Source organism: Podarcis bocagei (assembly GCF_964188305.1).
Source record: "Podarcis bocagei genome assembly, chromosome: 3".
Taxonomy (NCBI): Eukaryota; Metazoa; Chordata; class Lepidosauria; order Squamata; family Lacertidae; genus Podarcis; species Podarcis bocagei.
The window spans coordinates 22,678,289-22,705,564 of record NC_138127.1 but is presented as its reverse complement, the minus strand read 5'-3'; the positions used below and the strand labels follow the sequence as shown (position 1 = coordinate 22,705,564).

General features: G+C 41.4%; 1 protein-coding gene across 9 annotated transcripts in view; it reads right to left on the bottom strand.

The window, feature by feature from the left end:
* The window catches only part of COL19A1 (collagen type XIX alpha 1 chain), a 219,116-nt gene that overhangs the window by 112,968 nt on the left and 78,872 nt on the right, over positions 1–27,276 (bottom strand). For all 9 annotated transcript variants that reach the window (XM_081186914.1, XM_081186916.1, XM_081186915.1 and 6 more), the window contains exons 10-13: positions 21,911–21,964; positions 15,156–15,209; positions 13,339–13,383; positions 1,548–1,601 (exon numbers count right to left, since the gene is read on the bottom strand). In XM_081186914.1, coding sequence (XP_081043040.1) covers positions 1,548–1,601; positions 13,339–13,383; positions 15,156–15,209; positions 21,911–21,964 — 207 coding nt within the window. The remainder of the gene's footprint in view (positions 1–1,547; positions 1,602–13,338; positions 13,384–15,155; positions 15,210–21,910; positions 21,965–27,276) is intronic.

Sequence of the window (27,276 nt, the reverse complement as noted above, 5' to 3'; positions counted from 1 at the left end):
AGAGTGACTGTCTGTGTGCAAGGGTGTATATATCATTTTTTAAAATGTGCATCAGGGTTTATTCAGCATCAGTAGTTTTCTCTTCTTACTGCTGTCAAAATAGCCCAGGCACACTTCCTTTCTCCCAGGATACAAAATAATGTTAGGAATATTGGGGAGTGCTATAACTGGCCCCGGCGGAGAATGCTTTGACACAATCCTCCAAAGATCTCGCGTTTATGTTAAATATGAAAATAGTGCATACATTAAAAATGTTATTTTAAAAGTTAGGAAGGTAACATAGATTGGATGCCAAGAAAACTGGGAATAGCAACATGAATGGCATTCATAATCAATATTTATGCTGTTGGCTGGATTTGAAATTGTAGTTCCTGGCTGACGTGCTGTGTGTCTCCAGTGTGCTGAATGGTAAAGTGGAAGGTGCGCATGGGGAGTTAACAGACAGTTTTTTTATTCAAACCTAGTTCCTTTTAAGACTAACTAAATAAGACAGCAAGTGCAAACCATCTGATGATGGCAAGGAAGTTAACTATTGGGGATGGACTTTCACTGTTTCAGGCTTATGGCTCCAGAAAGAAACAGTTCTTTCACATTAGATAGATGAAAAATTTGTAGAAGCATGGGCAGGAAAAGAAATAGTGTCAGCTGGGAGGACTTCATCCATTTGCAGAAGGGGGTTTGACCAAGCAGAACAGGAGGCAGAAAAGTGATTTTTGCTCATTATTTTCTCCCCACTGTGGTGCCTCTACCACCTCCCCCATGCTGTTCTGGAGAGTTTTGCCAAACCTTTGGAGCAGATTTGCAGAGACCATAGGAGAGGGGGAGGAATAGGCGAAAACCACTCTCCCCCCTTCCATTAACAGAGGCTTCTACTACATAAAAAGTCCCTCTGCAAATGGAAGGTGCAGGTAAGTAAGGTAAAGGTAAATGACCCCTGGGCGGTTAAGTCCAGTCAAAGGCGACTATGGGGTGCAGGACTCATCTCACTTCAGGCCGAGGAAGCTGGTGTTTGTCCATAGACAGCTTTCTAGGCGATGTGACCAGCATGACTAAACCGCTTCTGGCACAACGGGACACGGTGATGAGTGCCAGAGCGTACAGAAAAGCCATTGGGCGCAACATAAATTGGAGCCATAACTAACTTTCTGTGCACGCTCACCCACTTCTTAGTGTTTGGTCCAGTGTAGCAAACTGCTCATATCCAGTAAGCACTAGCAGCCAGTATGCTTGGGCAGACCTGCAGTGCCACCAACCCAAGACCGCTGTCACCACAGCCCAGCTGGATGTGGCTGGAGAAAAGTAACGACAAGACGGAACTGTGCATATGTACTGCCAGGAGTGCTGGATTGGCTCCATTAGTGTACCCATGCAGCCTCAACCTCACCATCACCCTTTGCCCCTAACCAATCCCTGTGCAGGTAAGTTGTAGCAACACCAGTCTTAGGGTGTCTCTGTTTTGCCAGAGTGACTGCTGCTGACAGGAAGAGCTTACACACAAAGAACGGCTATAATATAAATCACTGAGGATAGGTAAAGCATTAACTCACATCTCTCCCAGGTGTTCCATCTGTTCCTTGCTCTCCGCTATCTCCTTTTTCACCCTAGGAGGGGAAAAAAAGCAATTCTTTTAACATTCTTCAAAAAGCGTATCTAAATGGAGAACAATTATGGAAAAATTAAAAGAACAACAACCTTTTTCAGTATAACGTGTAACTGCATCGGGAAACTATTGCATTTTATTTATTTAATTTTGCACTAAGTACAGTTGAATTCTGACACATACAGCAAATTGAAAACGTATAGCATCACAACTCAATGGATTCAGCAAGGTTTAGTAATGCTCAATGAATGCAGTAATGTTTAGTAACAGAATTCAGAACCAAGAAGGGAAATGCTGCGATAAAAATTACAGTGAAATTTGCTAACTGAATTTCACAGTTAAGAACAGAGAAAATTTCAGATGCAAAAGGGCTACAATTGGCATTAATTATTCTTGGTTTTCCACCATTTGTTCACATCCTTCATATTATCACCATCCCAACAACTTTCAACCTGCATCTGACAGAGCAGGCTCTGGTCCATGAAAACTTGTCGGAATAAATTAGCTAGACTTTAAGGTGCCACAAAATTTGTCATTGCTGCTATTATCCTAGCAGCTTCTGCTTATAAAATACTGACTTAAATTGCTATGCCCTCCATGTCATCAGAAGTACCACAAACACAAAAACTGGGAACGGATGGTTAGTAGACACAAGCTTTACCTACACAGTATTGCAACTGCAATTGAGCCATTATAGGATCAATCTGTAAATTCCCATTCAAAGAAGATAGTGCAGTAACCAAACCCCATAACAGACTTGAACTCAGGTGCAGGGGGAGAGGAAGATAATAACCTTGCTGCAGCAGTTTGTCCTGCTGTGCTGTGCTGATGACCCCTTTTTAAAAATCACGGCAGATGTAGAAACCAGGACTGAAGAGCGGGAGTTCTCTTCTTTCAAAAAGTGAGCTAAAATTAAAGAGAAATGGCTCTCCTAAATAATGAGCTATTAATGTGGGGAAAGTGGCAACCGAAAGTGGTGTTTACTTGAAATACACTTTTAAGTTACCGTACTTTCCCCCCTGCCTTTTAGTATACATTGTATTTTACCATTCTGTTTAGATGCTGTTTCATCTTATTGTTATTTTATTTTTGATTTGTGTATAATTGCCTACTGACATTTTGAGGCTTTTCTTTTATGCTCCGTACCTTAGTGGCAGAGTATGTGCTTTGCCTGCAGTTCACAATCCCAGCATCTCTAGGTAGGGATGGAAAACACTTTTGCCTGAAACCTTGAAGAGCTGATGTCAGGCTGTGTAGAAAATACTGAGATAAATGGACCAATGGCGTGGCTCGGTACAAGGTAGCTTCCCATACCTTTGTGCAAGCATCCCTAAACTTGGCCCTCCAGATGTTTTGGGACTACAACTCCCATCATCCCCACCTAACAGGACCACTGGTCAGGGATGATGGGAATTGTAGTCCCAAAACATTGGGAGAGCCGAGTTTGGGGGTGCCTGCCTTTGTGGTTCTGGCTTTTTTATACTTTTTGTCTTACTGTGTAGTTGTCAGTAATTTTTCTTCTTCATATGATTTTGGTTAACAGCCAAAGAACCCCATGAATTTTGCACAGTCACCATATTCCATACAAAAAGGAAAACAACTTTGAAGAAGAACCACACTGTTGCCTGCTACCTTACTGCAAAGCAACACATGGAAAATGCAAATTGCAGTGGTGAAGCATGAAGCATGTTCAAATCCTTCCCCCAAACACCCTTCTTCTGCTGAACAGTGCCTTCCCACTTGCCCTTCAATAGCACTGTGGGTGCATATATATAAGGTAAACGTGCTTTTCAATGGAAAAGTGGCAGGTGGTTCCTAAGTCCAGGAAAAAGGAAGGCAGCCTGTTCTGGAGAGCTGGGGGTGAGGGTTGCTGGGGGTGAGGGTTGCAGTTCACCTGAAGGATCAGGTGTACAGTGGCCTCAGTACTACAGGATGCCTTTTAACAGCTTGCCAGCAACAACTATTCCTGCACAGAGATAGCAATTCAGTGGCTGCCCTCAGAGCTGGCCCTCGAAGATGGTACAGAGACAGCAAGTGCTGCAAAATACTATGGCCATAGTGCTGGTGGGCCTTTCTGCAAGGGACCATGGGACGCTAGTCCTGAAAGATGTTCCCTGGCTGCCAATACATCACTGAGCATAATTCAAGGTGCTAGTTTTGATATATAACGCCCCCAAAGGCTCGGGACCTGTTTACCTGTAGAAACACCTTTTTCCTTACTGCCCTGCTTGGACCTTGAAATCAGCTAGGGATGAATGGGGTCAAAGGAGTTATGATCCACCAGAAGGCCTTCTGGCATCCTAGCTTTGGAACATCCTTTCATCTAGGGTTAGGCTGGCACTGATTTTATCCATCTTTCAGTGCCAGCTGAACACCTTCCTCTTCATGTAAGGCCTGTACTGGAACAGATGTGAGAGATATTGGCAGTTTTATCTTCTGCTTCTTCTTGTTTTCTTGTATTTTAAATTGTTGTTACCTACCTTGAGATCATTTATGATTAAGGGCAGGATAGATATCTTATAAATAAATAAAAAAAACTGTCAAGCTCACGCTTCTCTGTTTCACTACAAATCGTTCTTTTGCGGCAAAGAATGGGTCTGTCAAATTTTATTACACACATTTGTTTGTAACACTGTTAAGACCCTGAGGTTTTCATCTTTAGGATCAGTTCAGGTGTGTTCATCTTGGTTTAATGAACTATGGCTTATTCAACCAGAACAAGCATGGTACTCACTGCATCTTTCCCCTGCCTTCTCGCATGCGCTGTTATGAAAGACCTTTGTGGTTTGTTAACCCATAGTTTCCAGTTGCATCTGAACTTGGAAACTGAGGCTTAATATCAGATATTAAACCACAGTTTCCCAGTTCAGGTGTAGTGGGAAACTGTGGTTTAAGAAACCCCCAAAGACTTAAATTATTGCATGTGAGGCATGAGGTAAAAAGCACAATACTTATTTCTGAACCAGGCATTAGAGTACAAGCAACCTCTACATCAACAGTAGCAGCACAGCTAGTTAGCTGATTTTTGAAACACGTCTGGCATGTTCTTAGGTCTTCACTATTTTATAATGGTTTAACTAAAGCTGGTGCCTGCTCAGCTAAGCAAAATCTGGCAGCCAAGAGGTAAAAAAAATGTATTATTAATGTCCCTATTGTTGATTATCCCTGTTTTTCAATGTGGGCATTGACATGTATAAATGAGAAGCCTCTAGCAATTACTGAGATCAGTTTCTACTGAGCCACAAACCTGAGGCTGCAATTTGACTTGCATATAGGTGATCTCTGTAATCCCACTGACACTCCAGCAGTTATATGGATATATATATATATGGTCACAACATATGGCAACTTTTAAGTAAGTGAAATTAAGGGCAGCTATAAAACTTAAAATGTAGATTCACTAGGTTCTGAGAATGAATGCTATTCCTAAAAAATGAAAGGGGTTATGTTTCTCTAAACTCCCATGTCTACCAAAGTTGAAACTTAGCCCTTTAAAAAGATGATTTCTGCTCCATGTTCTTAACTCAAAGCTCTTTCTCCAGTGTAAACAATATAGTCAATGTACTTGACTTCCAGCATATCAGAGCCTAACTAACCCTGGAATTTTCTTCCAAATTTTATGCCTACTACTATACACCCAGTTTAATGTTTTGCAGTCTGGCAAATTTATAAAATATTTTATAAGTGTTTTTATTTTATTTTGTAAACAATGCTTATGTTCTAATTCTAGAACCTTAAAACTGATGTCCTACAATTGTTGTGGCGTTGCAAACCATCAATTGGGGCCATCTGAGCTAGAAAAGAGTTGTAGAACCCAAAGGCTAGTGGCAGCGATATGCTGGGGAAGGGAAGAGAGAGAGACAGATGGAAATGGAAGAGTGGAAAGGAAAGCAGAGAACAAAGAATAAGGAAGCAATTGTTAGAAACTCTGGTTTCATTCAGTGAATATGGTGCATTCTTCTTCCCTTGAAGTCTTTATTATTTCCTTGAGTCTACAAACAAACCCATCCTATCCTTCACTTTTTCCACATTACTGCTCATTAGTTCTAAGAGCCCTGCGCCTTTTTATAATTTTCTGCTGAATTCCAAGAGTGCCACAAAACAGTTCCAATAATGGCTTGGGGGGGGGGGAGAATCATATTCATGGAAGCAGCTTTTTGTTGCTGCTGCTGTAGGGGCTCTATCCCCATGTTGCATGGGTCACCATTAACAGAACTGCCCGTCTTACATTACACTGTTCAACACACACATACCACCCCTTGAGTGTACTTGGTGTTCATAACTACAAGCACTTCACAAGGAACTGCAGTGAGAAAGAAATGAATACATATCAAGGCCAGTTGGTAAACAGGTGTGACTAGATGGCGAATTGAACAGATCCATGCCTGATTCACCGTGTGGCAACACTAGATGGCACTGCCAAGTTTGCAACTTAGAATGCCATACTGATGCAAGACTTCAGGATTGAGTGGCGGCAGAATACACATGGACTTTGTTGCAAGGTGTACATTTGGCAGTAAACAATTAAATGACCACCTTGCTGTGCTGTGCATGGACCCACTCCACTCATACTCTCACCATATCAAAATGGGGAGTTCCCCTGCTGCGCAAGCAACTGAGTAGTTCTCCCCATCCTCTAGCATACAGTCCTCCACAGCTCATCTCCAAACATCCAGCTTCTGCCACTACCTCAGCTGATATCTCAGAACTCCATATCCAAATCACCCTGGCCAAAACCAATGAATACACTCAGTGGCCATTTAAAAGCCCTTTAGAGACAGGAGAGTGCCTCAGGAGAAGACTCTAGGCCTCAAACTTATTTCCCTACGTTCCCCCCCTACTTGGTGCACACACTCCCCACATGACGATGCCTTCACTATTTCACCTCACTTTCTCCGCATCGTGTACTGACAACAAATTAGAGGGAAGAAAAACACTCCCTGACTTTGCTTTTAAGAGCACTGAGGTAGCCAACATGATATCTGAGAGGAATTCAAGCATTTCTCACGTCTCCTACCAGCAGTCCTTACTAGAATGACATTTACAAAACAAACGCTGCCTATTCTTAACCCTGAACAAAGTAATTGGATAAAAAGTCGTAGGAAGCCATCTTGGGGGGGGGGGTTTAAAAGCCACAGTATAATGTACCTTCATGACCCAAAATTAAGTGTGAGAAACCTGTGGCCCTCCAAATATTGTCAACTCCAAATCCCATCAGCCTCAGCCACTGTAGCAATTGGTTAGAGATGATGTGGGTTGTAGTCCCACAATACCTGGAGAGCCACAAGTTCACTACACCTGCCCTAAATTTGCCAACAAAATTACTACTAGTAGTAATCCAGTCATTACTACTAATTTATAAAGGTCCCGCTCCACAAGTCTCTGCCAAGTGAAGCGTGGCAGGTACCTGAACTTGCAAGTTATTTGGGATGCTATGAATAAAGCATAGATTTCTGAAGAATAGGATTTGTCTTCTCACATAGAAGCATTAAATTCCTACAAATGGTCTTCAGCAGAAAGGTTGCCAAGATGCTGAGAATTTTCATGTAGAAATATTTTTATAACAACAATATTTGCAGTATAACAAAGTGCAAGGGGCACACTGCTGAATCCATAAATGAGAGATTTTAAAAACAGATTAGACAAGCACCTGCCCTAGATGTGATTATGAGTAGCGGATGAAATACATGACACTTAAGGTCACTTACAGGCCTAAATTCTATAATTAGCCTTGCATTTTCATGACTGCCAGTTTGCAACTCCATATAAATTGGGTCCAGATAACAGTGATAGTCAGTCATTTCCCCTCCAGATGTTTGAATTTAGCAAATTGGAACACTGAGCTGAAGACACAGGCCTTTAGGCCTTTGTTCTGATTTGCAGACAGAGATCTGGTATGAAGGCTCTCCAGCTTGGAGGCATTCCCTAGTTGCATTCATGCTGACTGAACCAGACTGCTCCCAGAATTACTGGAAGGATGCTCTCCCAGTAAGATGACAAACCTTGAGAATAGAATATAAGTAATAAACAAGAAATGGGGATGCAGACATCTCTCCTGGGATCACATAGCCTTGATCCCCACCCCACATCCCCACTCTTCTGCCTCCTTCTGGGATATTTATATCTCCTTTGCAAAACTAAAACAATAGGGAGAGGGTCATATGCAGTGTTCTTCAGGAAGGCATGACCAAAAAGGCTTTGGTGACAAACAACCAGAAGAAAATAAGAGAAGCAAATTTTGAAAGTGCCCTTACTACTCATGCAATAGGTCAATAAATCATATTTTAAGATTGATTTCTGATTTCTAGCTGGAGAACATTCGAGTCCTTACAAGAAACAGAAACTAGCCCCGTTCCCTTTTCTTTTAAAAAGGTAAGTCAGGAACCAATCTTTTCCTGTCAGTAGCTGACAAATGGCATTACTCTCACATAATGCATTTTTAAGACATCAACATTTACTGTGGATTCAGCAGACTGCTACAATTGTTGTTTAGAGACTAGCAGATTCCGCACAGCGATTACAACAATGTCAAATGTGTGATGGACTGGTGAGCATGTATTGTAAAGCCTCAGCTTCACAAGCTTCTGATACCAGTGTGACCTCTCAGTTTATATTTCTGCAAGTTCCTTAATTTGTTATACTTCCATTCCAGCCTTCGTTTGAAAAGATCAGAGCAGTGTACATAGATCTCCCCTGCCCCATTTTGCTGCTGCAACAAACTTGTAAGGAAAACTATCCTATGAGATAGCGCCTGACCCAATATTACCCAGTGAGTTTCATGGCAGAATAGAATCTGGGTCACCTCTGCCTAAGCCCAACAAGGCAACTATAGGCTAATCCACACTTACATTTTCTCCGCTCTTCCAGACATAGTCTGCACTTTAAAGCTCAGTGTCCAAGTGGCTTTCCCCCCCAAACCCCAGTCTTTAAAGCAGCATTGGAGCAAACATAAATCCGCAGAAAACCTGAATTGATGTTTGCTTTGATTGAACACTAAAGACCAGTGTGTGAGGACCCTCCATCTGCTCAGAACGAGTAAGAATAACAAAAGCCAGGCTTCAGAGTTTAGAGTTTGCTGGATTGCGACATAGGACAAAAGGTGGCAGTCTGTTAAAGGCAGCTAGCTCAGGAGAGGGTCAGAGCTATGGCTGATGTCCATCTGAATCCAGAGCTACCGGTATGCCTACAGGAGAAGAAAGACCCTCTTGGGGTGTCAGTGCTGTGAATGCCTCCATTGTAGGCTCAGGTTGTATATGTGTGTCAATAAACCATGTATCATAAAGACATCACAGTCTCTGCTGTGCCTCATTTCCAAAAGGAAACACAAACCCTAGGTAAAGCACTTAAAACACCCAGAATCTTGCATCACTCGGACATTGGGGGTGGCATGAAACAGTATTATCTACTTAGGTTCTCTATTTTGCAGTAGAGTTACTTCTGGCAGTTAAATATCTGACTGATAGACATTTTTATAAGGCTAAAATCCTATGCACAATTTCTTTGGAGTAAGCCCTATTGATCACAGTAGGACTTCTTTCCAAGTAAATACCTATAAATCGGACAGCATCATTTTCTCAATGAGAAATGGACTTGCCTTTAATTTTGACTTTTCATTTAGAATTAATGAATCTTCTTACCTCCAGTATTTCTTGCAACATGCACTCATAGATGTCTAGCGCTCTGAGAGCAAAGAAGTTAATGCTGTTTCTCCTTTTACATTTTGTTTCAATTTTTATTTTTCTCATCATGTTACACATACCATTATTAAACACTGGAAAATCAATAGCCCACTACAAAACTGATGCACTAGAGGCCACGTTCTTTGCTAGAAATACTTTATTGATTTTATATAGGTCAAATTCCCCCCCCAGACTATTTGCACCTGGATATTTGCTGCTGCAAGTGGAAATCAATTTCTGTTCTCTAATAAACTTAACTTTTTATCGTTCTCAGAACAAAAATAAAGAGCTGCAAGCTGTTTTCAAGAAGGGTATTGCTCACATACAAATAGTAATCTGTATGTTGTGGCACAGTCCCAAATTGGCCACAAGAACAATATTTTACTACCCTGTCCTCTTTACTTTTTTCTTGTCAGAACATTCTTTTATTGCCAATTATATACATTAATTTGTTTTGGCCGAATTCAGTTGTAATATGCTGCAGGCTTCCATAATTTGCTCTTCTCAGAATAGGGAGTTCCTTGCAAGCATGAAAGAGAAATAAGTCCTTGGCCTGAGCTCTGCATACTTATTTGTCAGAGTAACACACCACACTTGCCAACTACAATACAGCAATATATGTTCTACTGCTACAACACTCTCATCAAAATTATCCTGAACCTTAAAGTGTCCAGTCAAGCTAAGTCATGTTAACAACCAATTCATTAGTTTTGTAACAAATGAAAAACTGAACCAAATGGAGTGTGTTTGGTTCAACTTTCATTCATTCCAAAACAAATGGGTAAAAGTGGGTTCACACTCATCTTCAAGTGAGGGAGCTCATCTTCCTTGGCAGAAAATGGTATCTTCCCAGCGGCTGTCTTCTGTGATTGCCACCCCCCCCCCAAAGCTCCTCTCCTCTCACGACACATCTCCTCTCCCTCAACCAAAACAAACAAACAAACAACAACACCCCACAAATTAAAAATGGCTCATTCTAAAGATCAGAGACCACAATATTCAAAATAGTCGCTTTGCAAACGAACTGCTTTATATCTTTTTTTCTGATCTACCAAGATACTGCCCTGTTTGCTCCCGCACCCCCACAGGACCATCAGAGCTCTCAACATTTTTGACCCACCAATGTGTTTCCTGAGCAAAACTCCATTATACGTAAGTGCTGACATATGGTTACTTCAGGTTTTTACAGCTTCTGTTCCCCAGTCTTACATACTTTCCAGAGTACTGGTTCTGAAAATGTGCAAAAAATGAGAGCAGTTACTGCAGAAAGATGTGGGGAGGACTTAAACTTTAAAGCCAAGAGCTGTCACAATGCAGCCATTCACAAGAACCTTCCTCCGTGAGACGTACTCCGCACAGGTGTTGGCTCACATTAATAGTCACCCTCAGACATCTGTCCACACAAAGCAGATGGTAATAGGCTTAATCAGAGAAGTGCAGCATGTGTCCAGGATGGCTTCCCTATCCCATCTGTAGGGCAAAGCTGTTTTTTGTTATTAACACACATCCTTCTGCCCTTGCCCTTTTAATCCATGCTTGGGAGTGCAAAGGGAATCAAAAGGACCTCACTTCACTCCTTTACTTGCCACTGAATCTGATATTGAGTTGGTTTGCGTCTCACACTGTGCCAGTTTGTTTTAAACCATGGCTTAATCATGAACTTGCCTCCTGCCCCCAGCACAGGGTTCCTTAACCCCACAAGGCAATGTGTGCAGTAAGTCATAACTGCACCAATGTTTGTTCTTAGCTTATATCTGGCTTACTGTTTGTGGTTTGCCGTGTCATGCAAACCCAGATCGTAGTTTGAAGCAAACAAGCCACCATCTAGGTTTGCATGATATGGCAAGCCATACTGTGACCTGTGCATCTGCGGGAGCAGGATAAAGCCAGGTCAATGGTTTCAAACAAGGATTGGCAACCTGTGACCCTCCACGTATGGCTGGACTATCACTGAGCACTGGCCATGCTGGCTGGAACTGATGGGAGTTGAAGTCTAGAGGTCCACAGGTTCCCCACTTCTGATTTCAAAAATCTACAGCCTAGTGTGACACATGAAAGGGGCTACTGCACGGGGGAAAAAGGAGTGCTATTTTGGAGCATGGTTGAAAATTCTTAGTACTGTACTAGCCATGGTTCATTTTCAGAAATGTAGAAAATGTCAGTTCCAAATTCAAACAGATACTTTTATTTCATGACTCATGGTACTGTATATAAGGGGTGGGGAGGGAGGGTGGTGAAGGCCCATGCTACAAGTTTGCACTCGCCCCAAAATGATGCTTGGGCCCCAACTATGTGTAAAATGGGATGTTTAAATTCCCTCAGTGAATAGGTGTTTGACACATTCCTTTCTTCAACCTCTCTCTCTCTCTCTCTCTCTCTCTCTCTCTCTCTCTCTCTCTCTCTCACACACACACACACACACACACACACAAATGTGCACGCGCACACTTCTGGCTTTCCTTGTCAGAGGCAATTCCATTACAATATTATATTTTGCAATGCCATAGATTATTATCAGCATCTATGCACTGAAGGACTACTGGATGTCAAAATCTGTTTAAGCACTCAGAGATTCCTATAATATTTTGGACAACCACAAAACACTTGTTAGAATCAAGACCAAAACCAGAAAGCTATTAGCATTTGTGACTGCACATTTTTTCAAAGTCTGCATTAGAGTGAAGGAAAACTGAACACAAATAGTGCAGCCAGAGTGGCAGCAGCAGCTGCAGCCATCCCAACCCGGTGTCCAAATAAAATACAATTGTAAGACATAAGGATGCTTTGACACAGCTGCTGGGAAGCCACTTAAAATCATTAAAAGGTTAATTGAGAATTATTTAAAAATAAAAACATGCTCAGATATCATCCAAGCATGTCCCTTTTATCCATCTCACAACTGCTAGAAATAATGGAAGTTGATAGTAACTTTTCTCTTTTTGCAATATCATTTGCACTCCTAGATGGTCAAAGTTATTTTTAATCTGCTGCATACTTCATTTTTAGATGCAAAAATGATCTGTTTCAAAGAGGTGCACTCACTGGACCTGTCTGTAGGTCTCGATCAAATTTTAAAACTTGAAGAGTTACAAGCAGCATTTGTACCCCAGGAAAGTGTCCCCTGGTCCTACACATGCAGGAAAAAATGTCAGCTCAAGCTAATCTGCAATAGTAACATCCTAAGCAAATAAAAGCTGTCCTAGTCTAGGTGCCACATGCACCAAGCCAACACAGCAAACTTTTTTGTCATCTGAGGGCCTTTAAAATGAAGGATGTCGTATTCGGCCTGTTCCCTATGCTACATCAACCTAAGCCTTCTAAAAAATAACCACTAAACATGTCACCTGCTCAAATCCAGTTCAGTCACTCAGCCGGTCCCAAGAGTCCATGAAGCTACCTACTAGCAAGGTTGTAACCCAGTGAGGATGGGATGGAGACACAAATAAAACTGGCAGCCACCAATAATGTCTGTTCACATGGCTACTGTGAATTGTGAGATTGCAGGAATCTCTTTTGAAGCTAATGTTGGAAATCACATGGAGTCCACCACGCATCACATCTGATGATGGACATGAGATTCCTCTAGTGATTGCAGCTATAGTTGGTACATGATTCTATGAAAAAGGGTTAGCTGGCAGTCCTAAGTGCAAATATACAATAAATTACTGCTGGCAACATCAGCACCTTGTAACATTGGTTACCAAGTGTTTTGTCAAGGCTAGGTTTATGATGAAATATGAACAATGGTTACAAATTCAATTCAAACAGTAAATGTCACATTTTTGAAAACAGTTTTCTTATTACTAGACTGAACAGCAGAAGCCTTGCACTGAAGTGCTCTATCAGTGGCCTAGTTCACAATAAGCCATTGAACAAAGTATGGTTTAAATGGGAATGAGAAGCAGGCTTTAATCTATAGTTTAATGTGACATGCGAACTAGGCCATTATCTTTATAGAAAGTAGTTTTGCATCTGAAATAGTGAGAAATGGGTCTCAGCTGAAGTTATAAATAATTAAGCCAATATACAGTAATATCAAATAACATCAGTATTATTTACCTTTTCTCCAACTTCACCTTTGTCACCCTTCAAGCCATGTTCACCCTGGTTTTGGGAGCAATGTAAGAAGTCAGTAGCATGCAAAACTTCTAAAACAACCATTTCAACATATTGAAACAATGGATACTGCTTTACATTTCCCCTTTTGTGTTTCTATGTAAGAGGAGGGAAAGCTAATTACTCACTTCTTAAAAGAATTACAGAATATATTTTGACTCATAACAATGATTGAGATGGGGCTTCTAAATATACAAAAACCAAGCCTCAAAGGACCTTCATCCCTCGAAGTTTCTGTGTCGCCTTTATTGATAATAATGTTAACGTTCTGAAACACTTTCCTTTTATTAAAGCAGGGAAGCTAAAAATATAACAATAAAGGTTTGCATAGAATAACTCACCATTTCAAATCTAATATCCCCATGACATACCTGACAATTGCAAGTTTGATCAAAATAGCTTGGACCATCTTTATATTTAACAAACTGAAAAGAGGCCTTCAAACCTTCACACTTCCTTATGATCCTATATATTTGAGATGTATAGACAGAACTTACCACCTTACGTCCTGTTAAAGTACCTCTGGGTGGTTATAATCTCCAATAGTTCACTATTTCACTGATCCTATTCCCTTTTCTTGTGTTCTCAACAGTCATATGAATGCCATGCACATAAACAATCTGACTTAATAGCTAAGACCACCATTTTACTATTCATGGTAGATAAAACACTGAGTGCTATTTCTAGCGGCAGACTTTTTATTAGCAATGGAGTAGCTGAGAGACAGGCATTTTACTGCCTTTTTGCTTGAAAATGGTCATTCAAAATAGCCACCCAAGCTCTTATTTCCTGTAAAACAATGCTTCATTGATAGATCTGAAAAAATAGGGGTTAACTGGAAAAGTTCTTATATAGTATAAGCAACAGAGACAATAAAAAGATGCGCGCACACACAGAGGTTTGTTTAACTGTTGCAAACCCAGAAAATTTTATATATTTTAAACAAAAATGCCTACATATATTATAAAGTTTTCTTGGGCAAATGTGAAGAAAATTTTTAATATTTTAACAGCACACCCAGTCTTATTGATATGATGTGTTCTTGCAGCAAGTAGAACATATTGCTTATCTAGAGAGCTCAGCCGAGAAAATGTAAATGCATAAGGCTGGATATTAAGGTGTGTGTACAATATCTATTACACTAGAACAAAGAGGCTGTGTGGTTTCAAGAATAGTTTCTGGAAGCAGTGTTTGAATGCATCTTATGAAAAATCACAATACGGAAGTTGGGTAGTCCCTCTAAATCTGGGAAAGATGAATTTTTTTCTATCAATAGATTCACTGATATAAAGTACTGCACAATAATCATGACCTTTTAATTACCAAATGTACACAAAACATATTTTGTCATGTTCAATGCACATTTCTATGCTCCCACTGGTGCTTAAAAGAACACTATTACTCTACAGGTTAGTATCAAACAATGGGACCCATGTTTTTACACAACATTAGATTGGAAAGAAGCCAACATTGTGTTTTCCTTCTTGCTATCTCTGGACCACCTTTCAGTGTATTCATCTACTTATCATATTTGACCTTCCATCAAGCAGTTTAGGAAACATTTTATTGTCACAGCAACCCACTGAGTTTGATCAGAACATGGGAACTTTGATACAGCTATTCAGTGAGTTCAAGGGATTTTTGCAGCCAAACCCAACATTCTACTCTTGCTACTTCTGAAAAACAGGAAGGAATAGAATGAGAGAATGAGATAAATAAGAAACACAAAGCTGCAATAAATTGATATAAATCGGTTCTACCTTTTCACCAAAACCACCAGGAGCACCAGGAGCACCAATCAGACCATCTTCTCCCTGAAGCAGGGATAAACTGGATTATCCATCAGCCATTAACTAACTTACTAATTAGAAACATTTTATGTAGAATTATGAAGAAATGATAGCAAGGTTTTCCATTATCCTATCTTACTTATATAGATAGAACAATGTGATATTTTCTAACCCAACTGTAACACTAAGGGCTAGAATAGTCTGGGTATTTATAGAAATGTGAGCATATTTGCCCAATATATAATATAGAATATGGTGTCTATGGAGCAGCCTTCCCCAACCTGTTGCCGACCTGATGTTTGGGACTGATGGGAGTTGTGGTTCAAAACATAAAGAAGTTACCAGTTTAGAAAAGGCTGCTGTAGAATATTTAGGGCACTCTGGGCTTACATTTCCTCTGCTCTTTCCAGGCACAGTCTACAATTTAAAGCTGCAGGTCCAAGTGCCTCCCCACCCCCACCCCACCCAGACCTTTCCCTGCAAAAACTCACTCTTTAAAGCTCAGTTGGGCCAAACATCAATCCATGGGAAACCTGGATTTTCATTTGCATTCAGCTTTAAAGAGTGGGTTTCACAGGGAAAGCTCAGGGCAAAATAACAAAAAATGCTTGGACACTGTGTATTAAGCACAGACCTCTGCCTGGAATGAACAGGGCAAAAAGGAACTGTGGATAAGCTTGCTTAATTTGACAGTGTTTGATACACTTTGGTCCACACCTCACTATCCATATGGTCACACTGCATATTTTTCAAGATGCAGAAGAGTCCCAGTTAGTTACAAATTATCTAAGCTATCACAAAGGACATCTGGCAGCCCAGCATTTACATGCAGGCCCTATGAACCTGCACAACCATTATGTATTTTATATGTGATATGATTGTGCAGCTTGGAAACATCCCAAGAATCTATGGCTACAGCTGAATATAATGCTAAATCATTGTTTAGAGTTACAAGACTAAGTCTAGCCTCCTCCTGCTTTCATATGTTCCCGATCCGGTTCACATTAACCACAGTTTAGCATGTCAAAAAATTCAACCACAGGCAATACTAGAATATAAACATTCTATATTCACTGTATGAAATACATAGATGTAGTTCAGGGATGTTCAGAGACTGTGATCTACTCCCACTAAAACAAAGCAAAACAAACAAACATGGCAGTGATCTACTCATTGTATTGACCAAAGTTGTTAAGCTTTTTGGGGGGCGAATTGATCAGAGTTGTTGAGCTTTGGGGGTGGGGTGGGCATCTCTCAGGATCACGTGATAGTCCAGGAAAGCCCAGCGATCGACCGGTAGATTGCCATCGACCTGTTGGACATCCCTGATGTAGTTACATCAGCAAAGACTCACTGGTGATACACAACTTGATGCTGGATCATTGATGGGGGTTGGAATGAGTGATAGATCTCTATGCAGAGAGGTCCTTCCAGAAATACAGATCCACCATCCATACAATCCTTGCCCCCTCCTTTTTTAAGTCACTCAACATCTAACTTGTCAAGGGAAACACGTGTCCTACATGGTGAAAGTGAGGAAATGTGTATATCCAACAGTTGCAAGGTGTGGGTGCTTCTGTGCTACCACTGAATATGATTGGATTGCTTCATTTAACAAAATTGAGACTAGTGAATTTTCAGAATGGAGATGTCTGTAAGCAATTAGCACTAAAACTGAGCATTCCACTTTTAAGAAACAAGGACACAAATGAGTCATGCTTTGGAATTGGGTTTTTTTAAAAACACCTTGCCTGGAGATTATTGCTTAGCTTAACAAAAACAGCATCCAACTGTTTGGTAGAATCTCATGTGACCCTATAAAGTACCATCAAATGGCAATGTGGCTTTCTGTTGACCACATTTTGAGGGAATTTCTGCAGTCTCATTTTTGTCTCTTCCAGAAGAAATTCCTGAAATAAAAGTTTCTCACAGCTGCTATTATATTTTTTGGGCAGTGACCAAAAAGGTCAATGGGTTCACATTACCATTACAGAAGACAAAGGTCCATGCTGTTAACTACTCTTTTGCCTACCCTGTCTTGTTGCATTGCTTCATGCCATACAATAGAAAATGCATTTTACCATGGTAAACCATTTCCTCTTTTTCACTCACAGCTTTCAAAAGGGTCTAAAGATGCTACTGAAACAATCTATTGTGGTGGGAATTAGACTGCTCTTTGGTTTTAAGCATGCAGTTCTGAATCCCACAGGATAAACAACTAGCAAAGAAGTGCTTCGGTGAGAGAGTAGTGAGTACTTCAGAGTGTGGCATCAGAAAACAGGTGTAAGAAAAAAACACAGAAAATAAACTGTACAGCAGAAAGTCATATATCAACAATTCTATACACATTACTTGGCCTTGAATGTGAAAATGTGTCTAAATCTCAGGATGTAGATAATTACATCCCGTGGCATTTTCAGTGTTTAAATTTGAACATATGGCCATATTCCTTGTTCGATGAGACTTCATCTTTGCATACTATTCTTGCATATCATTATTTCATTTCAGTAAAAAAAAATAAAAATTCAAAGCCCTTTATTGTTCTGCATAAATTTAATTCAGGGTCATTGTGTTACGGGGATGCTTGTGAACTGGGCTAATAAATTAAGCAAGATGATATAAGGATCTATAGGCTTTCACCCAAGCTGAGAGGCTTCTTATTCTCCTTCCTGCTAGAGCGCATTCTGTCCCCTGAAAAGCTTCTCCCAAAAAATCAAGGAGTCCTTTAGAGCAGTGTTTCCCAACCACTGTTCCGCGGCACACTAGTGTGCCGCGAGATGTTGCCTGGTGTGCCGCGAGATGTTGCCTGGAGGGAGGCGGGTGAGTCGGGCGGCGAGAGGCGGGGCGGCGGCGGCGAGGAGAGGCCACCCAGCGCGGGGCTCTCGCCGTCTGCCTGCCTGGCTGCCTGCGAGCTCGGCGGGCAGCGCCTCCGTCCGCAGCGCCCGCCTCGCGGCTCTCATTCCCTGCCCCTGCCAAAGCTCACCCAGCCAAGCCGCGCTCTCCTTCCTGCCTCGCTTTGCTGCCTCCTCCCCCCCCACCCCCAAAGCTTGGAGGTTCCCCGGCAAGGGGGAGGGGAAAAAATTGAAACTTACACTTTCGTGCGTCCCTCCCGGCGTGACGCTGCGCGCTGACGTCACGGGGCTGTAATGGTGGTGTGCCTCGAGATTTTTTTCATCAAACAAGTGTGCCTTTGCCCAAAAAAGGTTGGGAAACACTGCTTTAGAGTGATTTATGAGGAGCTGCAGTCTGAAATGGAAATCCAGAGGTTCTAGCACTCTAGAACATGCCCTAGAGTGTCCAGATGACCATCAATTTCCCACGGGCATTTATCTATTTTGAAAAAGACATATCAAAGTTGCATAGAAATATGCAACTGAGTACACTTAGAATATTTTGCATCTCTTAGAAAATATTTTGCATTCTAAGAGAATATTAATCTCTTAAAAGGTTTTGCAAACGAAAAGAAGAGCCAGTGTACAAGTAGACTTGCCAAGACATCTTTTTTGTTTCCTCTCTGCATGTCTTTATTTTTTGAAGATTACTCAATGCTTGTTGCTATAATGAATGCTTCAAGGCATTTAAAACAGCTAAATCTTGAAGCAAATATGTGTGAAAAATCAAGAAAGAAATGTTTTTATTTACGTAACACTGCTTACCAGGTGGTCTCAGCAAATGTAACTTAGCTTAAAAGTCCTGAGAATGTTCTAGTAGGCTGTTAACAACCAAGTCAGTACTGAAAAAATGTTCTTTAAACACTTGTGACCACAAATGGCCATTTCACACATAATATGGGAGCAAATACAGGTTTGCCTCAAAATGTGCACACATAGTTGTTGATCTTGATGACTTCCTGTATGATAGACATGTGCATATTTCAGATGTATAACATTTAAGACACCTTTGTTTATTCCTATAAAAGGAATGTGTATGGTGGCCTAAAGGCAAACCAGTACTGCATTAACACTAACCATACTGGTCTTGAGTCAAACAAGAGTGTAGCGCTGGGGCAAAACAGCCAAGCATTCCAATTCAGAGCTTTTTAATGAAACAAGCTCAGTTTTCACAATCCATTACACAGCCCTTGCAAGGCTGATACACTAACTTTGTAAAAATGAAACATTACTGTTCAGGTCCAAAAGTAACCCAGATTGTAAAAGTCACCTCCGTATGCAAGTGTCAGTTTTATTCATTTCAATTTCAATCCTGATGAATTATTTGCTTTCTCTACCTCACAGAGAGTGAATATATTAAAAGAGTCTGCAATAAATACATAATATTGTGGAAATGCACACTCTGCAAGGGGCAGATGCTGTTGAAATAGTGAAGACTAAGGTTCTGTGAATGGAACAATAATGGTGTTATGAGTTTGAAAGGGGACCCCCCTAAACCCTAGAAATTAATAAATGGCAGGACTTCGATTATTTGGGATGTGAAGGGAGAAATACAAGCTAAAGAGAAATTCCTGAGCTAGCCTAGGCAAAACTGCCTAGCCAAGCTAGGTCTGTTGAGAAACAATACAGTGCCATTGACAATGCAATAGAACTGTCCATCCCCACACCCTGAGGTGTGAAAGGAGACTGGGGGTTTAGAAGGTTGCCAGGGTAGCTAGGTGTGAGGTGACAGGAAAAGTGTGCTTTAGGGAGGTGTTGTTATAGGAATTCTAAGGTCCTATATATAAAAAATAAATGTTTATAAATGTACAAGGCAAACACATACATAAGTATATAAACCATGTGTCTGAAATAGTACAGGAGAACAATCCTGAAGCCAATTTGACTCTCCCAAATTGACCTCAAATATTTCTCTGGGAGGAGGAAGGAAATGGGAAAAGCTTTCCAATTGTCTTTGGACTGTAGGGGCTTACACCTCCCTGTAAATACGGTCTGGCAAGTATCTGTTAAGCTGAGCACACTAGCAATATGCGTAAGAGATTCAGGAAGTAAGTATTTACCATCTCAAAGGAATGGCCAGGCTACCAGGCAATCAGATAAGGCATCATCTGGCAGACAGGAGAGAAGCAACACACTCACATTTCTGCTGGGGACCACCTCTTTCTGTGATGTACGAATGATGTTTTGGGGGTGGTCTTGAGCTACAGGCTGGGCAATTTCAAAAGTCTATATAAGAGCTTGCACACCAATGTTCTGGGTTCCTTTCGTCCCTCCCTGCGTGGGGGATTGGGGGACCCTGCTGCAACAGTTTAATAAAGAACACGGTTACTAGCTGCTTTGCTTCTCAATATTCTCTGGTTGGCCTCTGTTATTTTCTCCTACTGACAGAGAACCTACTTAAGGATTCTATATGGACTTTTAGATACCCCATAAGGGAAAGGGAGCAGTATTTTTCTTATAACAGTGTGCTGGCTGAGGTGGGCACAGCTGGGTGAGACCAACTCCACCCTGTTCACCACCCAGGTTTCAGTGATACATGCCAGGTCAGGCTCCTCAAAAAAAGACGAAAAAAAAGTAAGGTGTGCTGAGAAGAAGGGAGAACAAACAGAAATCTTAGTATTTTAATTTTTATTATTGTGGTTGGTTTGGTATTTTTTAGAGCCACTTTATGCATTTAGAAAAGTGTGGTGCAAATAAACTAAAATAATTACATACTTAAAACTAACACTTATTTTAAAAAATGGGAAATTTCAGATCCGTTTTCTTTTCTTCAGAAAACAGTGAATGAGCTAGGTCTAAAGACTGGGTATGAGTATGTGCTTGCTAATGTTAGTTTCGAACATTATCAGACTAGATACAGAGTCAGACAGACAATTTTCCACTACTTTTGTTTTTGAATACTTATTTTGACTAATCTTTCTACTCAATACATTCTGTTATACAAGCAATTCATGCCTTGCATATTTTATCAGATTCCTTTCCCTCCTTCACGTAACAGCAATTGGCTTTGCGCTTTAACAGTGCCAATTCCAAATTCCATATAATCTCTCTTCAGTTTTAATATGATGACAATTTGTCTGTCACTTATTATGAAATAGAAAAGGCCTGTAATTTTTTTTTAGGAAGACAGGGAGATCTTTTTATACTGAAGAAGATCTGTTGAGCCATAAATAAGCAGTTGCCACCTTCAAGGTGGCAAGGGGAGAGAGAGAGAACAAGATAATTTTTGCACTGTATGGCATGATTTTATTAAATGTACAAATGAAACAACACAGAGATGAGAAATACCTACAACGTATATTGCAATATGGCATAGATAAGCAGGGACTACACATTAGCTCACTCTTATTATTCTGTGTTTTCCAGGTTGATCTATCGAAGAATTCAATGAACTGGTTTACTATTCATCACCTCATATTTCACCCCTTTTCGACCCATTTTTTGGTCGGCCATGACAAGTTTTATCATTTATGTGTGTAAATGATTTTTTTCACCTCAGGTTGTGAAATGGGCTGGGCCACCCCCGCGTTAAGAGGCAGGGTACAAGAAAGAGTCTATTCAGCAGCCTCAGCTTTTGTAGCTGACAAGGTCCCGGCCTCCCAAGACAGGTGGGAAAATCTGATTTGTCGGGGTTTTTTAAAAGTAGCTTCTACTGTGTTTTTAAATAGTAACAAACACCAGCGTTAGTTTACATATATTAAACTATTTTGGTCCTCAGGATGTCAACAATATAAGTCTCTTTTGCCAAACGTCCTAAATTTATTTTTTTACAGTTCAATAACACCAATTGAATTATATCACTGCAACTCGTGAGGTCAGAGGCAGGAAACTCACCTTCTCACCGGGAAAACCAGGGGTGCCATTTTCTCCTTTAGCTCCTTCTTCACCCTGTAAAGTAAATTGTAGACAGATTTGTCAGCTTGTCCAAGTTGTTCTTTAAGAAAACATTCAGCCCCTCAAAAGTTTGATTCTGCTTTATTTTTTATTCCATTATTTCTACTGAACAAGAACAGCAAAAGAGTACCACAAGCTGAGAGACAGACAGCCAAGAGACTTCCTGCTAAGATGGAGATGGGATCAGACATGCCTAGATGAGCTGCCTTTTCAAGCTGTGTTTCTCGGTGCCTAAAAGCAAATGTACCTGTTTTGAATCCTTGTGAACCTCACTGAAGGCAGATGGGTGGCATTCACACCTTAATCTCCTTCATTAACTGTGCTAATGGGCCATAATTCTGCAGTTCCCCAAGGGCCTAAGACTGCCTCCCCACCAGGGCCTAAGAGCACAATTCCCCCAACTCTGCTTCAGAAGAAGCAAAGGAGGGTTTTCTTCTGCACTTTTAAAAAAAACATGGCAGCAGATTTAAAAACCATATTAAAAAATCAGTGGATGTGCTACAGATCTCAGTGGCTACACTAAACAACCATTTGGGAGAGTAGGTGAAACAAGGCTGGCACAAAGGACTGGGGGAGAGAGATCATTAATATACAAGGCCCTATAGGCTGATATCAAGGCTGCTTGTGAAAAATCTCAAACTCTCACCAGAACAATTTGGGAATTATTGGGAACCCCACAAATTTCATTGGCTCTCCATTGCATGCTGTTTTGGATTTATCCCTTCAATAAGATATCGAGCTCCAAGATCTTTTTATCTCAACACACAGGAAGGAGGCCACTCCTATAGCCTTTGCTGTAAAATTCCTCCAATTCCCCACCAAGGAAGATATTCTCAAATATGCAAGAGAGAAGGGAATGTTTCATTGGGTTGACTGTAATAATGCGTGCATTATGATATTCCCCAACCACCCCAAAAAGGTGGTTGAGAGTTGTTTTCAGAGGTATGCCAGATGGCAAGAGACAGAAACACAAGCTTTTACATTTGACATCCAGAAATCTTTTGTCTTTGACATGCAGGCCACATAAGGACCTTCCGCAATGAGGCATCAGTCGAGGACTTCCTTACGCAACACCCAGCTGAAGAGTGATGTGAAATACACCATGCTAATTTCCTTCAAACATATGGCTTGATGTTATCTCTTGGGACAAAGGCTGAACAGACAGCCTCTCCTGCCATAACATTTTAACTCTCTTTTGTTGGAATTCCCTTTACGCTTTCTCCATCCTGCCCCCTCCACACCTCGCACAATATCTTCATTCCTTTTTCAGTTCCTTCGATTCACTTATAACATAAGAATTTGTGGGGTGGCGGTGGCTGCTGGTCATAGAATCATAGAATCATAGAGTTGGAAGAGACCAAAAGGGCCATCGAGTCCAACCCCCTGCCAAGCAGGAAACACCATCAGAGCACTCCTGACATATGGTTGTCAAGTCTCTGCTTAAAGACCTCCAAAGTAGGAGACTCCACCACACTCCTTGGCAGCAAATTCCACTGTCGAACAGCTCTTACTGTCAGGAAGTTCTTCCTAATCTTTAGGTGGAATCTTCTTTCTTGTAGTTTGGATCCATTGCTCCGTGTCCGCTTCTCTGGAGCAGCAGAAAACAACCTTTCTCCCTCCTCTATGTGACATCCTTTTATATATTTGAACATGGCTATCATATCACCCCTTAACCTCCTCTTCTCCAGGCTAAACATGCCCAGCTCCCTTAGCCGTTCCTCATAAGGCATCGTTTCCAGGCCTTTGACCATTTTGGTTGCCCTCCTCTGGACACGTTCCAGTTTGTCAGTGTCCTTCTTGAACTGTGGTGCCCAGAACTGGACACAGTACTCCAGGTGAGGTCTGACCAGAGCAGAATACAGTGGCACTATTACTTCCCTTGATCTAGATGCTATACTTCTATTGATGCAGCCCAGAATTGCATTGGCTTTTTTAGCTGCCGCGTCACACTGTTGGCTCATGTCAAGTTTGTGGTCAACCAAGACTCCTAGATCCTTTTCACATGTACTGCTCTCAAGCCAGGTGTCACCCATCTTGTATTTGTGCCTCTCATTTTTTTTGCCCAAGTGCAATACTTTACATTTCTCCCTGTTAAAGTTCATCTTGTTTGTTTTGGCCCAGTTCTCTAATCTGTCAAGGTCGTTTTGAAGTGTGATCCTGTCCTCTGGGGTGTTAGCCACCCCTCCCAGTTTGGTGTCATCTGCAAATTTGATCAGGATGCCCTTGAGTCCATCATCCAAGTCGTTGATAAAGATGTTGAATAAGACCGGGCCCAAGACAGAACCCTGTGGCACCCCACTAGTCACTCTTCTCCAGGATGAAGAGGAACCATTGATGAGCACCCTTTGGGTTCGGTCAGTCAGCCAGTTACAAATCCACTGAGTGGTAGCATAGTCAAGACCGCATTTTACCAGCTTCTTTACAAGAATATCATGGGGCACCTTGTCAAATGCCTTGCTGAAATCAAGGTAGGCTACATCCACTGCATTCCCTTCATCTACCAGGCTTGTAATTCTGTCAAAAAACGAGATCAGGTTAGTCTGACATGACTTATTTTTCAGAAATCCATGCTGACTATTGGTGATCACAGCATTCCTTTCTAGGTGCTCACAGACTGTTTGCTTAATGATCTGCTTCAGAATCTTCCCTGGTATTGATGTCAGACTGACTGGGCGGTAATTATTTGGGTCCTCTCTTTCCCCCTTTTTGAAAATAGGGACAACATTTGCCCTCCTCCAGTCTGCCGGGACTTCGCCTGTTCTCCAGGAATTCTCAAAGATGACTGCCAGTGGTTCTGAGATCACATCTGCCAGTTCTTTTAATACTCTTGGATGCAGTTCATCTGGCCCTGGAGACTTGAATACATCTAAACTAGCCAAGTATTCTTGTACTATCTCCTTAGTTATTCTGGGCTGTGTTTCCTTTGCTGAATCATTTGCTCCAAATTCTTCAGGTCGGGCATTGTTTTCTTTATCAGAGAAGACTGAGGCAAAGAAGGCATTGAGGAGTTCAGCCCTTTCTGTGTCCCCTGTTTGCATTTCACCATCTTCTCCTCTGAGTGACCCCACTGTTTCTTTGTTCTTCCTTTTGCTACGAACATACCCATAAAAGCCTTTTTTGTTGCTTTTAACCTCTCTAGCAAGCCTGAGTTCATTTTGTGCTTTAGCTTTTCTGACTTTGTGTCTACATGTGCTGGCTATTTGTTTGAATTCCTCTTTGGTGGTTTCCCCCTTTTCCATTTTTTGTACACATCCTTTTTTAATCTTAACTCAGTTAAAAGTTCTTTAGATAGCCACCCTGGCTTCTTTAGGCACCTTCCATGTTTCCGTCTCATTGGTATTGCCTGAAGATGTGCTTTTACTATCTCCCTCTTAACAAACTCCCAGCCATCATGAACTCCCTTTCCTTTTAGTATTACTGTCCATGGGATCTCACCCAGCACTTCCCTAAGTTTTATGAAGTCGGCTTTCTTAAAGTCAAGAAATTGAGTCCTAGAATGCTTGGCTGCTCCTTTCCGCTGTATAGTAAACTTCAGAAGAGCATGATCACTCGCGCCTAATGATCCTTCCACTTCTACCCCACTAACCAGGTCATCAACATTGGTTAGGACCAGATCTAAAATGGCTGTTCCTCTTGTTGCTTCTCCCACTTTCTGGACAATGAAGTTGTCTGCAAGGCCAGTGAGGAATCTGTTTGACCTTATGCTCTTGGCTGAGTTTGACATCCAACAAATATCCGGGTAATTGAAGTCCCCCATTACTACTATCTCCCTTCCTTTTGCATGCTTGGCCATCTGTTCCAGGAAGGCATCATCTATGTCCTCCGTTTGGCTTGGGGATCTATAGTAAACTCCCACAATGAGGTCTCTGTTATTCTTCTCTCCCTTAATTTTGACCCAAATGCTCTCACTTTGGCTTTGAGGTTCTAAATCTTGGATCTCTTCACAGGTATATACATCCCTGACATATAACGCCACTCCTCCTCCTTTCTTGTCTGGTCTGTTTCTCCGAAATAGATTGTATCCCCCCCATTATTACATTCCAATCGTGGGACTTATCCCACCAGGTTTCAGTGATGCCTATTATGTCATATTTAGTTTGCTGTACCAAGAGCTCAAGCTCATCTTGTTTATTTCCCATGCTTTGCGCATTAGTGTACAGACATTGAAGTCCATTAATCATTCCCCCGTGTCTCTTATTTAAGGATTTTTTCCTCCCACCACTAGGTCTGCATGCTGTTTGCTCCATTTGGTCTATGACATTTGGATGATCATCTTCATCAATTGATAGACTCCTACCTTCAGGAGCACTGTCTCCCTCCCCCACATTAGTCAGTTTAAAGCCCTCCTGATGAGGTTTCTGAGATTTTTGGCAAAAACATTTCTCCCAACCGTTGTGAGGTGCAGCCCATCGCTTGCCAGAAGTCCATTTTCAAGAAACTGCAGTCCGTGATCTAAGAATCCAAACCGTTCCTGTTTACACCATTTGCGAAGCCAGCTGTTCACTTCCACTATTTTTCCCTCTCTCCCTGGGCCACGTCGTTCAACTGGGAGGACAGATGAGATGACAATTTGTGCATTTAATTGCTTCAATTTCCTGCCCAGAGCCTCGTAGTCTCTTTTGATCTTCTGGAGGCTATTGCTTGCAGTGTCATTGGTTCCCACATGAACCAAGAGGAAGGGGTATTTGTCAGTGGGTTTTATGATTCCTTGCAGTCGTTCAGTTACATCTTGGATCTTAGCCCCGGGGAGACAGCACACTTCCCGAGACGTCAGGCCCACAGAGGTCATAAGGGGTCATAATACCCCTTTTCACTTTCATCATACCACCAGTGCTTGCTTGATCTGCACAACAGGCTTAGAGTTTACTAGGTATGGCCCATGAGAAATATCATTTTATAAAACTCATTTCTCCCTTTCACCACACACACACTGTACCAACCCCAACTCACTTTTGTCCTAGTTGTTATATGTGAAATGGATATTAACTGGAATAGGACTGTGATTATTTCAGAGTTGGTCTTTGTAGGTGTGTGCAATGTTAAACTAATATAATGTAATATAATGTAAAGGCCCCAGGATGGTTCCCTTTTCCTCCCTCCCTTCCATAGCTGTCCCTTATTCCGAATAATTCCTCGCAAGAACAGGAAAAAGTTAACAGCTATGCTCCCTTCCTGCTGTAATGATGTTGAATAGGCACATTTCAGCTTTGGTTCCCCATAGCCTCTCACTTTTGATAGCTTGGCATGGCCAAGTTTGGGGCCAAGTTTGTTGGCAGGCTGGAACAACCTCTCCCATTGTAATATTG